This window comes from Eptatretus burgeri, chromosome 8 (assembly GCF_056783735.1).
Source record: "Eptatretus burgeri isolate ZD-2024b chromosome 8, Ebu_testis_v1, whole genome shotgun sequence".
Lineage (NCBI taxonomy): Eukaryota > Metazoa > Chordata > Myxini > Myxiniformes > Myxinidae > Eptatretus > Eptatretus burgeri.
This window is the reverse complement of record NC_140968.1, coordinates 70,249,572-70,266,118: the sequence shown is the minus strand read 5'-3', so window position 1 is coordinate 70,266,118 and position 16,547 is coordinate 70,249,572. Positions and strand designations below refer to the sequence as shown.

The window sequence follows — 16,547 nt, the reverse complement described above, 5'->3', positions numbered from 1 at the left end:
CGCACCACAGATCACAAGTCTGGGTGACGCGATGGAAACGAGCCTGCCATGAGCTGACAACAAATTTAGATTTTCAGTTGGTTTGTCCTTACAGAACAAACCCTTAGGTTGTTCGGCATGAACAAAATGGGGGACTGTGGAAACTGAATTATGAATTGAATTTATAACAAGGTAAAATACCAATTAGCTTTGGTTTTGTGCTTTGAGAAATAATTTAATAAATATATGCTGGGAATACTAGGAGAGGGCAGAATACACACATTCCGCTGATGTTACAAATCTTACAAAACCTTATCTGTCTGATGACCATCTGAGTCAGCAGCAAAAAGTGACCATCTCCCCCACCCCCACACCCCCCCTCCCTACCCACACCTCTCGAGGCTATAAGCAAACTCGATAACAGACCAATTATCCTTCCATGTTGCAATTTTAAAATCCACAAAGTTCCATCTGTTGTTTAGATACATCCTGGTGAGACCACATATATACACGCTATATCCTATGAAGAGTTAAAGGTCCTCTGACACGCAAAAGTACTGAAATTTCATTTATATATGTCCTATAGGAGTTTTTCATCGTGATTTCAGATCTGACAATGTTTTTTCACAAAACTCATTCTGTAAAATGTAAAATTAAAAAAACAAACCTCTTCGGGAACGCCCCTAAAAATTCTCCTGAAAGGGGCGTAACCCACATGACGTCAACTACAGGATGCCAAAGGCTGCACGTTAATGACTCGGGTTGGTGATCTACGTGATTCTATTGGCTTTCTGTGTGTTTCCACATTTGATTGATCGACTCAATTGCTTCGTTCATTTCTACTTTTAAAAAATCGAACATTTGGTTTTGAATAATGGATGACATGGACTTTGATTTGTCTCATAGCGACAGTGTGAGAGAAATGAAGGATTTTGGTCTGAACCACATGGAGAATGGTTGGATAACGTCGTCGCGGGAGGTGAAGTTCAGACAGCTGGAAATGTAGTACGGCCTTATCAGTTCGAGCCCGAAGCAGGACAAGCAGAGGAAAATGGCGATGAAATTCCCGGAGTTCATGACGATTAGGAGGACATCGAAGGAAGACTTGGCAATAACAACTGGTTAGACTAGATCCTATTCGTAATTCAATAATGTAAATTCGACTTGCATACTGCTCGATATCAGAAATATTTTAGTGAGGTGACGTGACCAGCGCAGCGCAGCGGACATGTTGCTCAGTGGCGAATAAATCGCAAGCAAGGCCGGCGCATATCATCGGCCGTATCTCTCCGCGCATAAAACGAAGCAATCTCGCTGTCCGGATACGATGAAAACTTGTGTGCAGAACACACCTTGTGACACAATTGTCTCGAGTAGTCCGATAAATCTGATGTTCTGTTGCATTTTTATTTATTTTATTCCTATTGTTGTCACGTAGCACCAGTAGAAAACAATAAGCCTGGTGTTGGCTTAGTGGTTAGGGTGGCGGCTTGGGATCATAGGGTCTTGAGTGCAAGTCCCGTTCGCCGCTGAATTAAAATACACCAGGAGGTTGACTCAGCCTGTCATCCTTCCGAGGTCGGCAAAATGAGCACCAGTGTACTGGTAATGGGGACACTGCATCAGCGGCATAGCCGTGTCCCAACCAATGATGCAACCAGCAGCCACAGGTTGCGAGAGAGAGAGAGAGAGAGAGAGAGAGAGAGAGAGAGAGAGAGAGAGAGAGAGAGAGAGAGAAAGAGAGAAGAGAGAAGAGAGAAGAGAGAAGAGAGAAGAGAGAAGAGAGAAGAGAAGAGAGGAGAAGAGAAGAGAAGAGAAGAGAAGAGAAGAGAAGAGAAGAGAAGAGAAGAGAAGAGAAGAGAAGAGAAGAGAGAAGAGAGAAAAGAGAAGAGAGAAGAGAGAAGAGAGAAGAGAGAAGAGAGAAGAGAGAAGAGAGAAGAGAGAAGAGAGAAGAGAGAAGAGAGAAGAGAGAAGAGAGAAGAGAGGATTAATAAAAGAAAGCTGCAGCATGTCAGATTTGTCGGACGGATGACTGATTTGTCGGCCTAGTCTAGACTCTCGAGATCTCGAGTCAATCCACTCTGTGCGAGTTTCTGTATGTGACGTCAACGCTGCGATTCACTGAAAACTTTTTTTCGGGGCGGGGCATAGCAAGTTGTGAAAGGCACCAGAAATGATCGAAATATTGCTCTAATTATCCCATTTTTGATAAAAAAAAAAAAACATGGGTGATTTCTTCACTAGGAAGGTCAAGTTAATATATTAATAACCAGAAAGTTTTGCATGTCAGGGGACCTTTAAGTCTTCGGCTTGCAACATCATTGCAGGTTGGGCTTCCTATTGTGCAGAAGAGTGTCTTTTATTTGTTACTGATGAAACAGCTTGTATTGAACGAATGGTTTTCTGTCTTGAGGTGGCTAGAATTGCACCCACACCCTGAGAAACAAAATCAAAACCATACATGTTCCAATACAGCAATACCAGTGTTCCACCACAGCTCTGGAATAATGAACTGGCAACAATCAGAAATCAAAAAGCCGGACATGAAAACAAGGAAAGTCCTCACGATCCATATAATGTTCCACAAAAATGAATGCATCCCGAGAATGTACCTGCTGAGGTGAGGAGGAGGTAAAGGCCTGATGGAACTCAACCAAGTGCACAGAATGACAACTGTAGGATTGGCCAAGGCAATAAAAAGTTCATCAGATTACAGAATCCAGTTTGTGTGCAAACACTAAGACAGCAAACTTGAGAAGGTATCCCTCACCCACTTTTCAAAAATGGATCATAATAAATGCCCAATACCAGGGACACCACACCAATGGTTTTTGGAAAATGGTGGGACTGTGTCAATCGCACAAGTGTAGATTCTACAAGGTAGAAAAAGAAAGCCTGTTCCAAGTTCGAAAAACAATTCAACTAATTTTACATTCCTGCCATATCACAAAGAAGGGCAATGGCAAACCACCAAGTGCAATACTTTACATGAGACCTCAAATTTGTGCTGCAATTTGCACTGAAAGTAACCACGCCATCACTGCCACAGTTTCATCACATTTGCACCCAAACGTTTTTCACGTTTATCAAATAGTTCATCTCCAGATATGTAAAGACAACCTGGACAGAATAACAACAGGGAAAGGGAGAGACAACCTTTGTAGAACGACAATAACAAACTAAAAGCATCTGAAAATGTAAAAGACTGTCATTGTCTGCTTTGTCCTCCAACTAAACTTGACCAAAAGGACAGTTTAAAACATTGTACCTTTTATTTGTGTTTTCCACAAACTCATAATGAAGGGTTTTTTTTTTTAAGATTTCATGACAAAAGCTCAATCGGTAAAAAAAATGTTATGGCCACACTGAATCTCAATGGCAAACGAGGATTTTGATTAAATCATTGATGCTTGGCCGACCACTTCACCGATGACGTCATCCTTACAATATCTTATTCCCCATTGGGAGGAGAATGAGATGTGCCAAGTTTCAATTTTTTTCGATCAGGGGTTTCAGAGATGGAAGGCTTTATTTTTTTAGATCCTCGAGGAGGATCTCGAAGTCTTTCTCACGTTGTTGTTCTTCATCTTCATCTTGTGGACTTTTTTGTTTCACAGCCGACAGTTTTCATCAAAACTTCCTGAAACTTGGCATATATATGTAAAAATATCCTGTGCAGACAGTAACCATCTCCGATTTTGCAAATTCCTCCTAGAAAAAAAGTTATGACGTCAAAATATCTCCGCTAATGGAAATCGGCTAAAAATTTTTCTCCGAAACGAGGCAAGCTTTTTAAATTCTGTTTGCGGGAATCGAACAGGGCATTAGCAGAGATGAATTACCACACATATGATACATCACTATGATGTCATATCAATTTTTATGACGCCATTCCTATTTTTGGTCATTTTTTGTTTCACAACCCAGAGTTTTCATCGGATATTCGTGAAACTTGCCATGTATATGCAGAAAGCCCACGCGCAGCCAGTAACCATCTCCGATTTTGGAAATTCTTCCGACGAAAAAAGTTGACGTCATAATATCGCCGCTCATCGAAATCGCCAATACCATTACCTCCGAAACTAGGCAAGCCGTTTGAATTTTGTTTGCGGGAATCAAGCCGGGCATTAGCACAGATAATTTATCGCAAACCTGGTACATCACAATGACGTCATATTCGTTTTTATGACGTCATCATTAAGAGGACGAGGATATTATCTCATTTGAGCTTGTTTAACCCGGATCATGCCCCCCCTCCCCCACCACTTACAAAAACATCAAAAACACAAACACTTTATTAAAAAAAAAAATCATTTTTGCATTTTCTTGTTTTTATCTTGTGTTGATAAATTGTTGTGGTGTTGATTGGGCACAGGTAAAATGGGCTGAATGGCCTCCACCTCTGTCTGATTTCCTTGTAGGGCCTACTTCCCTGTTAAAAACTACAATAGTCGTTTCGTGAGGTTACCTGTTCTCTATCATCCTCCATAACTTTCCCAGTAGGTTGTGTTCAATCACCCAATCCAATCTTTACTTTGAGTTTGCTGTTTATCTTGGGCTAAAACCTCGTTTTTTATTTTTTTTTTAACGGCCTCTGGACCGTTCACCTCCACAACGGCAAACAGGCGACACACCAGATGTGGAATGGCGGGCGACACGAAATTAACTTTATATTAAAATCCAGTCGAGGGTGTTCAGAGTTATCCCATAATTCCGTGCGCCATGTTGGTTGTCTTCCCTTCCTCGCAACGACAGCATCAGTAGCTTTCCAATCTGTCACGTTCATCTCGTTATTCTGACTTGCTGCCATGGAAGGTTACACTAATTCCTTGGCTTTGTGAGGTCGTGCTTTCCTTTACTCGCTTGTTTCGCTTGCGGACCAACAATGGCGTCCGCGCACTGCATCATGGGTACTGAAATCCCCTCTAAACTCCGGAAAGGAAGAAATTGAAAATCATCTCAAAAGTATCTTCTTTTATGTTTCTAGACGTGGAAAACATTCAGGAAATAGTCGAAATGTCCAATTTGACGAAAAGAATTTCCGAATTTTGTCTCAGACCTTGTTATCCTCGCAGCTGGATCAACAATGGCTCCAAGTTTGTCACTTTTACCGTTTTCCATCAAAAACAATGGTAATTTATCCAAAATAAAGTTATTACATCACAAGGAGTTAAAAGTATTGATTTACCTTCCTTGCGTCGAAGTTTAAGTGAAAAAAAACAACAAATTCAGTGAAGAACTAATAAGTAAATAGATTCACTTCAGCGAGGCTGGTGATGATACACAGTATATAGAGGTGCGTAGATCTGAGAAATTAAAGATGAACCACAAAGACAAAACATAAAAGTTTGAGTAAAACGGACCAAGCATTGTGTATGAGGAGTATTGTGTATGTGATTGACTGTCGATGATTTAATGAAGAAACAATTGAAACATTTTAAATTTCCACACCCGATTGAAAATTGGAGACGTCACGGGGGCGGTGTTCAGTTACCAAGGTTCTTGTGGAGCGTTCGCTCAGTGGTTTCGGGCCAAGAGCTCAAGGAAGCGCATCAGAAATTGTTCAAGAGGAACTGCTGGCTTGGCAAGCACAAGCGAGCCGCTCGGTGATTGAACACACCGCTGCGAAGGGGACAGCGGGTCAAGTGAAATAACAGAGGAATAGAGAAGTCTCTTCATAAAACAGGTCGGTGAGTGTGCGAGACCCGGGGAGGCCGGGCCGGAGAGTGTGCGAGTCCCGGGGAGGCCGGGCCGGAGAGTGTGCGAGTCCCGGGGAGGCCGGGCCGGAGAGTGTGCGAGTCCCGGGGAGGCCGGGCCGGAGAGTGTGCGAGTCCCGGGGAGGCCGGGCCGGAGAGTGTGCGAGTCCCGGGGAGGCCGGGCCGCGGAGTGTGCGAGTCCCGGGGAGGCCGGGCCGCGGAGTGTGCGAGTCCCGGGGAGGCCGGGCCGGAGAGTGTGCGAGTCCCGGGGAGGCCGGGCCGGAGAGTGTGCGAGTCCCGGGGAGGCCGGGCCGCGGAGTGTGCGAGTCCCGGGGAGGCCGGGCCGGGGAGTGTGCGAGTCCCGGGGAGGCCGGGCCGGAGAGTGTGCGAGTCCCGGGGAGGCCGGGCCGCGGAGTGTGCGAGTCCCGGGGAGGCCGGGCCGGAGAGTGTGCGAGTCCCGGGGAGGCCGGGCCGGAGAGTGTGCGAGTCCCGGGGAGGCCGGGCCGGAGAGTGTGCGAGTCCCGAGGAGGCCGGGCCGGAGAGTGTGCGAGTCCCGGGGAGGCCGGGCCGGAGAGTGTGCGAGTCCCGGGGAGGCCGGGCCGGGGAGTGTGCGAGTCCCGCGGAGGCCGGGCCGCGGAGTGTGCGAGTCCCGGGGAGGCCGGGCCGGAGAGTGTGCGAGTCCCGGGGAGGCCGGGCCGCGGAGTGTGCGAGTCCCGGGGAGGCCGGGCCGCGGAGTGTGCGAGTCCCGGGGAGGCCGGGCCGCGGAGTGTGCGAGTCCCGCGGAGGCCGGGCCGCGGAGTGTGCGAGTCCCAGGGAGACTGGGTTTGCGGCTGGTCTCGAGGTGTGATCGAAATTTGACTCGAACAGGTGTAAAATCGTCCACATAATGTGATCCACATGACTGGAATTTCAAAACTTGCTTCCTGTGTGTTCAACCTGTGCTCTGTTTGCAGAATCTCCTCCGCTGCAATGCCAGCACAGAGCGAGACATTCCGACCACTCATTGTCATCGAGCTGTGTCCGGACATTCAGCTCGATACCCGCGATTGGCTGTTGTCCTTGCTGTGCACTCCGAAAGCAAACGGAGGTGAATCGGTCCCGACTCCACACACTTTTTACATTATCCAATACGTTGGGGATCTTGGCACATTTGAGAGGATGGTACAAGTATGACTTTGTTTGTACTTCTCAATTCTCCCTCCCTGTCTTCTGCACCTCCCTCTCTCTCCCTGTCCCTCTCTCTTCAATACATCACAAAGCATACTTGTGTTGCCTTTGAAAGTCTTCTCACTTCTCCATCTTCGGAGACTCATTTCTCCGTCGGAGTTCAATCTTTCATCTCCCTTCTTGTGGAGTTTGTAGATGATGTGAAAATTGCCATTCTTGATGACCTCTTTCTTTCAAAAATCTCAGCTTCCCCCTCTCCAAGTTTGTGTGTGTGTGTGTGTGTGTATTTAACAAGCAACCATCGTTCTGCCATGCATCCCATGGTCCATAAATATCAACTTGCTTGATGTTTTCATCATCAGAGATTTCATAATTATTCCCTGTTCCACCTTTTCGTGTCGCTTGCTGCCGTCTTGACTTGCAGTGATTGAATTAAATGGTAGACATATGGCTCTTGGTATCGGTTGCCAACACTATAAAGTCGTCATAGAAATAATCTCTTTTTTATTATTATTATTATTATTATTTTTAAAGCAAAATATGAACCTGAATGATGCATTACCCAGACTTGATTAACGTCACCTTTTTTCACGTGTCGGTACTTTGTGGTTATATAAATCGAGGACAATATTGAATAGCCTTGCTTCAATGTCTTTTTTTCCCAACAAGAGCTCTCCAAAGGTAGATTGAATCGGTTTGATCTACCCTCGGAGGGCCTTTATTGGCTGGCAGGATAGCCTTGAGGTACGAACTCTCACCCCTGAGCTGTCCTGCCTGGGTTTGAATCTCTACCCAGCTACAAACCGTTACCCTTGTGTTTTGCGTACATGTTGAGGCAATAATGTGCATGCTGTCTGTCAGAAGCACTCTAAGCTAGGTGTCCTGTCTGCCGGTACCGGTCGTTGGTGGATGAGATCCCCAGGTGTCATTCACAATGAGTGGGCGAGTTATCGCTGGCACCCTGAACGAATTTCAAATTCCTGCTTGGATTGTGGCTATCGAGGGGTTGGGTGTTCTTCGAGGTTCCTTGACACAAGGTTGCACCACTTGCTATCTTAAAAGTGTCATCACTGTCTTGGCAGCAGCTCCTGCACCAGAAACGTATCCACCAGGTAGCTTTCTTGTTTCCAAGTGAACTGCCGTCTTTGACTGTGATGGGCAACCATTGCATTTGAATCTGTTTAAATGGGATTTTTAATGTCTCATGATGCAAATTACAGTTTTAGAATGAGATGTTTACTTTCGGAATAATTAAACTATGCCATTCCCTCTCTGTAGGTGCCGGGCTGCTTGCTCGTCCTCTGGCGGAGAAAGGCCCAGAGTCTACTGTTTTGCTGGTTGGTGCGGTACATGAACGTTTGCTGCTCTCAGCAGAAGCATTTGGATTGCTGAAGCCTGATGCCGAGAGGGAAATGCGACCTTTCACTTTTCGGGCCCGCCACTTATTCCAAGATTATAGCGGTGTGTTTCACATTTTGACTTTGTAATTTTATCTTTTCAAATCCGGCTTAATGATGCCACATTATTAGGCTCAACCATTCCTGAAGGCACGGAAGAGGCTCTAGCAATGAGTTTATGTCGGTGAGTGTTTGAAACGCAGATCTACTTTTGGAATCCTTCAATCTTTGATCTATTATTGTTCGTATAATGAAAATTAACCCTTAGAACCCTGAGCTCCTTGGACTTTCACCCCTCTCCCCCCCCCCAAACCTCCCACCACCCCCCCCCCACTCCCTGGGCTCCCTGGAGAAAAATCCGGCCGCTTGGGTATATGGAGTTTTGAATAGCAGCTGCTTAGACGGCCGCTAGGGTTCAAAGGGTTAAGAAGATTGTGTTTCGCAGTTTTATAGTTACCAGAACATGCAGGTGTAGTGTGTGGCCCACAAATGTGTCCCATTGGAATGAAGCAGCAGGTATGAACGAATGTAATTCTTATTGAAAAAATAACAAAAAACATTTGAGAGCTTCCTCTTTTATGAATATTTCCACCTGTACTGGCACCCCTCGCCATATGCATACAGCAAAAAAAGATTTTTGCATAGACATGATTGATATATATATATATATATGTCTGAGTTGTGTCTTAGTCAAGGATGTTAGAGATTTTATGGTTCAGATTCTTCCAAAAGCACCAAATTTGGCCCATATGTTGCCCATACCATACTTTTTCGATTTTAGACGGGCACCCCCCGGGGCCGCCATATTGGCGAAATCCAATTATGGCCGCCATCCGGGTTAGAGGTCAATCGTAGTTAAAAAATCAGAAGGGCTAGAATCATGAATAATGCCACTTTTTAGGGGTTTTCGGGGTCAGGGAATCTGATTCTAATCATATTTTGATGATTTCAGGTCATGGTCACCCCATTTTAGGTTCAAAGGTCAAAGATCAAAAGTGGTACTACTAAAAATTCAACAAAAATTATTCAGGAACAATTTTTATTTAAATACTTTGCGAATAACATCTGCTGACAAAACACCGCTATGTACGCTCAGGACATATCCGTGGAACTCTTCCAGTGAGAAGTTGCCCTGAGCTTTACTATCTATATTATCCACATCGTGGGTGGTGAAGACCTTGAGACGGCTGTTGGTGGGTACCACCACCCCATCCTGAGCATGGCGAGCACACACCGCACGTGCAACATCTCGCTTCACTTCCATGACACGATCGTACGATACCGAGATACCCTGTTCTTGGTAAATCCCAATCTGTTTTTTGTCCCATGTGTGTCCGTGCAGCTTGAGGTCACGATACAGGGGGAAGGAGGTTTCTTGCTCCTTGTTGTGCCATACTGCAGACGTCTTGACTGCATGGTGCATACCCTTACTAGTACTGTAGATGAGCAGTTGTGAGATGTTGCATGCGATCTTCTCCCACGTACCAGATTGTCGTCGCCACTGATCTTCTAACGTCCATGAAGAGCTGACAGGCCCCGGAGAACTACGTTGAAGAAACTCCTCATCTCCTTGTTCACTGGAGCCGTGAGGCAGTTAAGGGGGAAGGAGCCGTCGAAAGGCTTCTAACTCTGTAGACAAAACTTGTGCATCATCACCGCAGCCCACATGAACGTAAGTGCATCCTCTTGACCAATCTGAGGCCTATATGTCTTGGCCAGCTCATCAACCACCTTCAGTTTGTGAGATATGTAAATATCCTTCCTGCCTTCATTCCCCTTGGAAAACTCAGCCCATTCAGTTAGGAGGTCGAGAAGGTGATCCTTGTATCGAGTTGTGTGTGGCTCTTTTTTGTCTCAGCATGGGCGATCTTTATCACTAATAAGCTTTTGATACATCTCACATAGCTCTGAGAGCTTAAATACGGTGGTGTCCGAATGGTCGATCAGGGCTACAATTTGAGCGCAGATGATGGGATCGAAGGGCGGAGGTGTGGGACCCACCGATTCTAGTTGCTCAGCAGCGCGAGCGGAGTCTCGCAAACGTACATAACACTGATGGTGATAATAGGCATCAGCCGCATGTACATCAGACGCTACGGCAACCAGTCTGCCAAGTGAATGAAAGTTTTTGTTCGTCTTCGCCCAACTCTTTAGATTGGCATCTACGACATCGGTTACTACCTTGTGCAGGTTGGCCTGGTCCTCCCCCTCTCAGATTACACAACACTTGACATTGGCTGGAGACTGAAATTCCCCAGATGACCTGATTTTTTTTGGAACTATTCTGAGAGCCGGCTTCTTTGTCTAGCTTCTCTCTCGTCCGTTTGACACGAGAACTACTACCATAACTCCTGCAAGTTTTGTGATACCTAGCCTTATGCAATTTAAGAGTTGCTGCAATACCTGAGCCATCATTCAACTGACTAATCGTGACATTGATACCAGAAGGAAAATTATTGGCATTGATAGCATTGAAGTCTTTGAGATCTCTCTGAAGTGATACAAGTCCCTCCTCCTTAGGAGTTTGCAAGGCTTCTCCAGTTTTGTCCAATTGACAAAGACAACAGAGTCCCCAATTCATAATTTTGGTAGAGGACATAGTTTGACACTCATTATGTTGGCTCGTCACCGCGATGAGCTTTCGTCTCGTCATCACGGCGTCACGATAGGCTGAGTCGCAGGTTCCGGATCCACTCCTGAACACGCAAGAACAGGGATAGGATATTCTCGTGAGATAGGGAAGACGTCACAGCTCTGAATGGCATCATGCACCACCACCGCTGCTGGACACGTCGACACTCAGACTTGGTATTATCTTAAAAATGAAACAAAAAGTTTATGATATTACGAGTCAAAATTAAAAACATTCAAGTCTTATTTTCTAAATGATTAACGGGTTCTTTTGATTGATAACCCAGGTAGGCCATAGAGGCCGTAGGTAGGCCATTTTTGAAATGACGGCCCCAAAACGCTGGGTTTGACCCCAAAATGACCTTTAGGATAACCTTGAGGGGTGACCTTGACCTCAAATCGTTGAAATAATATCAGATTGCGATTCTCCGACCCCGAAAACCCCTAAAAAGTGGTATTATTCATGATTCTAGCCCTTTTGGTTTTTTAACTACGATTGACCTCTAACCCGGATGGCGGCCATAATTGGATTTCGCCAATATGGCGGTCCCGGGGGTGCTCGTCTTGGCGCCTGTCTAAAATCAAAAAAGTATGGCATGGGCGACATATGGGCCAAATTTGGTGCTTTTGGAAGAATCTGAACCAAACATTCCCTATAATGCCCTAACATCCCTGACTATCTGTGGATCATAAGCACCACCAATTCTACAGGCCACACCTTCCCATCTCTCCCACTGCATCACAAGCACCGCCCATTCGCCAAGCTACACCTTTACCTCCAGCCGCCCAGAAATCGCCGCTATCTTTTTTGCTCCACATCACTCTGAGGGTTCCTAGCTGTCTTTGATGTACATTTGAAGACTGAACAACACGTCTTCTATCATTAAATAATGGTATCATGATGAAACAAAGGCATATTTTGATTACAACTCAAATGAGGTAATGCATGTTTTGTTCACGGCGATCGCTCCAGACCGTCTAATGAAGGTATGTTAATGCTCATAATGCAAAGGAAAGAAAATAGAGGTCTTTCATTAAAAAAAACACAAACTTTTGGTTTTCACCCAACTTTTCAAGGCTTATAAACAAACTGATGGACATGTAATTCACATATGTGAAGGAAATAAACATTAGAGGCGCCAAAAATCAGCTTGGTCATGAAATGCCTGTGTACTAATTAATTCGTCGAGAGGCGGAGGAACTCCCGAGAGGTATTTGTTATGTCCGTGGAGGCTTTAAGAAGTTATGTACACGTACCCTTTAAAGTTATATGAAATGTACACGGACACTCAACATCACCTCTGAGTTTATGTACATTTTAAAACTAAAACACCACGTTGAAAACTGAACAAGGTACATTTTCATTATAGCGAAAATAGTCATTAATACGTATATTAAGTCTTTAATTACAAAAAAATTAAAAAAAACCTGTCCTTTTGTTGGTGATTTGTATGTACTGTTTGCTGTTTGGATGTCCACAGGTTTGTTCAGTTACCAAGCAGGTAGCTAGCTAGCTAGCACTTGCCAAGCCAGCTATTCCTTGTCAACGGTTTCTAATGGAGTGCTTGCATGAGTGCTTAAGCCACTTGACGAGCACTCTACAGGAAACTTGGTAATTGAACACACCCCAGATTCATTACATAGCGAAGAGGATAAACATCTATACCATGACTTATTTTGGCCATATCGATGAATTTGTCTCTCGAAGGCAGATTTTGACACAACACGTCAAGTTAGAGGTTGGTTGGAATCAAAAGTTTTTTATTTTAATTTTTTTTTTCCCAAATGTGGTTAAAAACTCTGTGAAAATTCCTTTGTGGAGGTGGTAGGTAGGTAGGGGTGGGGTGGGATGATGGTGGGGTGGGAGGTTAGGTTGGGGTTAGGTATGGGAGCATGCGTCAGAGCAGCACGTCGCTTTGTCCACTTTCCGTCGGTACTCCAGGGGCCTCCGTCTGGCCATCCCCCAGGCAGATGCCTGGCCCATCCCCATCTCCTTGAGATGTCGACCAACCTGCCGCTACCACTGGGAACGTGGTCGTCCCGTTGGCCTTCTCCACTCATGAGGCTCCTTCGCTGAAAGAATCTGGTGAGCAGGATCAGTGTCAGCAAATCGAGCCACATCTCCACACAGCCGCAGCTGACGCTCACAGACTATACAGGTCTCAATTGAGTCTCTCTCAGCAACTGCTCGTTGCACACAGTCTGACTAGCGATAGTCAAGGATTCTCCGAATAGATCTGGTACCGATGTAGTTAAGTCTTCATCTCAGATCTTTTGTCAGAGTCCAAGTCTCACATCTGTAGAGCAAGACTGGAAATGGAAACACCAAGGACCTGAAGACTTAGACTTTTTTCTCCTGCATAGGTATCGACACCGCAACACCCCATAATCCAGTTAATCCATGACTCCCCAGGCCCGACCCAGACGTTTATTGACCAACGGCTCACAACCTGCAGAGACATAAATATGGCTGCCAAGGAAAGTGAATCTCTCCGTGACCTCAACACCCTCATCACAAACAAGACAAGAAGGCAGCATCCAAGATGTCATTGAAAGCCTTGATCTTTGTTTTGACCCAGGAAACTCGTAATCCCTGCGGCTCCTACTCCTCATTCAGTACCTCGAGGACCCCTACAAGGACATCCAGTGTTTCCGCAAGAATGACTGCATCATCTGCGAAATCAAGGTCAGAGATCTTGACATTCCCAAGCGATGCACCGCAGCTTGATCTCTCCGACATCTTCCCGAAAATCCAGTCCATGCAAGTGTTGAGTGTTGGGGCCAATACACACTCCTGACAAATTCCAGTACCAACTGGAAATAAGTTGGAGATGGAACCACCACACATCACAGCACTCTCTGTACCACAGTACAGTTCAGAAATCAGATCGATCTACTTTGGTAGCACCCCGTGAAGATCGAGAATATCTCCAGAGAGAGCATCCCGCATCAAATGCTTTGTGGAGATCAACATAGGCTGTGAGCAGCCCCTGCCAAAACTCTTGTCTGCATTCGATGAGGACCCAGAGAGAAAGGATATGGTCAATCATTGACTTCTTTGGTGTAAAGCCAAACTGCTCCGGGTGCTGGTGCTTGAGCAGAAGGTGGAGAACCCTTTGAAGAATTATTCGAGCAAAGACCTTGCCCGGCACTGAGCAACAGCGCCACCCCTTGGTAGTTGTTGCAGTCCTGGCGGTCACCCTTCCCTTTCCAGAGAGGGACAACGAGGCCCCTTTTACAGTCAGTTGGAATGATGCCTGTGCTCCAAACAGAGCACAAAACTGCATACAATACCAGTTCAGCATTTCCAGCAGCCTTGAGAAATTCAGCATGGATGACAGATCTCTGGGGCTTTACCCTCTTTCAACTGGTTCACCGCAGCCTGTTTACACAAACGAAGGTGGTTCACAGTTGATTATAGGGTCATCAATGGGGATAGTTATTCCTCTGGTGGGTCAACCACTCAAAGTAATTGGCCCAACGAGCCTTCATTTCGGATTCCTCTGCCAAGGGTCCACCACCCTCTGCTCTAACAGCAGCACACCGATGGATGGACTTAAAAGGAACACAATGCATGAACTTACTGTAAACAGGACGAGAATCACCCCTTCACAGATTCCTCACACATAGGCATCCTTCTCTGTTATTAAACCTGGCCCTGCAACTCTGGTCAATGGTATTCAGTGTCCCTTGAGAGACAAAGTTCCTTTTCACTTGACAGTGGGTTCCAAGACATCTGCCGGCATCATCAAGGATGGTCGTCTTGAAGGCACTGCACAACCCTTCAGGATTCCCCACAGCAGCCAGACCTCCCAAATTCCCCCTCAGCCTGTTTATAAACTCCTCAGTTTCCCTCTTATTTCTGAGCTTGTCAACATGCAGCCGAGGCTGAGATTATTTTTTTTTGAATACATTGTCGAGGCTCTTATGAGAGCTAACACACAATGCACAACGAGGGGTGGGACACGGAAGAACAAAAAAGTGGGGAACAGAGACATTAGGAGATCTGTGGAAGGGAGAGGGATGGGGCGGGGAAAACAAGATGGACACCACAGGGAATTTGAATTTCATGACCTTACACGACGGGGAACTTTCAGGAAGGAAAGCAGGGAATTTGAAGGAGGTGGGTTTGGGGTTGATTAATGGGCGTAGAAAAGATCGTGGTCTTGGATGGGGGAAGATAAGAGGTGGTGGTGATCAGCTGTTTTGAAGGCCTGGAGGGAAGAATGGGATTGAAGAGAGTGTGGGAGTTTATTCCAAAGGTGGGAAAAAAGACCAATGAAAGAGTGAAGGTGAGCAGCGATTCGTTATTTTCATAGTTTTACCAGAAGGGGGTTGCTGGCGGACATTGAATGCCTTGCAGAAATATGGGGGGGACATTTCGCAGACAGAGCGGGGGGGGGCGAGACCGGAGAGGAGACTGTAGAAGACAGAAAGACCACCGACCTGCCTGGGTGAGAGAGTGAGAGATCTGAAGACTCAGCATCATCACGGGAGATACCAATGATCTTAAATACCTTGGTTTCCACAGCGTGAAGCCGAGAAAGGTGAGAGGCAGGAGTACCAGAGCAGTACCTCATCAGGCTGCGGACAAAAGCTTTGTATGTGGTCAGGATCTCAGGCAGGTCGAAGAAGGACTTTGCACGATGGAGGATTCCCAGTTGGCGACTGGCTTTGGAAGCCAGTTTGGAAATGTGGCTTTCCCAGAAAAGATCATGGTAGATGGTGAGACCCAGAAGCTAAAATGAAAGGACTTCTTCAAGAGGATTGTTGAGAAAGTGGATGGGGGGGGAGGCAGGGGGTTCTAAACGGTCTTTTTGGAGAGACATCGTGAGAGTGTGAGATTTGTCAGGATTGAAAGACATGTTCCACATGTTGGACCAGTTTGTAATTTTATCCATTATGCAGAGAGTGAAGAAGCTGCACTGCTTGCCTGTCTGAGGGGTGACAGATGGTACGGCAGAGGGTGGAGTCATCAGCAGAGAGATAAAGCGGATCAGGCCAGGACTATTTGAGGAGTAGTGCGACAAATACACAAACACTGTTCCTTGAATTTATAGCAAGGTTATCCTTCACTTTGTTATGCAATAATCCCCTTCCCTTCTCAGTCGCAATACATACACTGCCCCTTTAGACACAGCGTGGAAAAATAAATACCAATCAGTGAAAATATGTGGCATTTCGTAAAAAGTGTTCGTTACTTTATTAAATGCGTATCAGCAAAAATGTGGTAACTGGGAGTGTGTATAGTGAGGAGTGCCTCCAAAATTTGTCATGTGACCAACTACAGAGTAATGTGTAACAGGTGACCCCTGTTGGTCAAAAACCATCGTGGCACATGATTCTGAGTTGGTGGAGCAGTACTGGGGAGTTCAAGTGAACACACACACACACACACACACACACGCACACGCACACGCACACGCACACGCACACGCACACGCACACGCACACACACACCAGAATGGACATGCTGGTCATTTCCGAGAGTGGCACGTGAAACTCGTGGTGGCCATCTTGGAGTGTGTAATGCTACTGTGACATCATCGATTGAGTACACTTTTCACTGAAGATCCGAGCTATTTTCCATCCAAAAACATTCAATTTTAGGGATCATGACATAAATTTAAACCTAAACTGGCATTGTATATTACTCTTAATATCAGATTGGAAACCC

General features: G+C 45.8%; 1 protein-coding gene and 1 pseudogene across 2 annotated transcripts in view; one reads left to right on the top strand and one right to left on the bottom strand.

The window, feature by feature from the left end:
* The first annotated feature begins 5,430 nt into the window (after positions 1–5,430).
* LOC147021992 (anoctamin-10-like) overlaps positions 5,431–16,547 on the top strand; it is a 44,292-nt gene continuing 33,175 nt past the window's right edge. The window contains exons 1-3 of one of the 2 annotated variants that reach the window (XM_085892497.1): positions 5,431–5,669; positions 6,629–6,762; positions 8,121–8,303. In XM_085892497.1, coding sequence (XP_085748623.1) covers positions 6,645–6,762; positions 8,121–8,303 — 301 coding nt within the window. In that variant the 5' untranslated portion in view covers positions 5,431–5,669; positions 6,629–6,644. The remainder of the gene's footprint in view (positions 5,670–6,628; positions 6,763–8,120; positions 8,304–16,547) is intronic. The other variant, XM_085892496.1, reaches the window with a different exon arrangement.
* On the bottom strand, positions 9,156–10,838 carry LOC147021993 (uncharacterized; annotated as a pseudogene).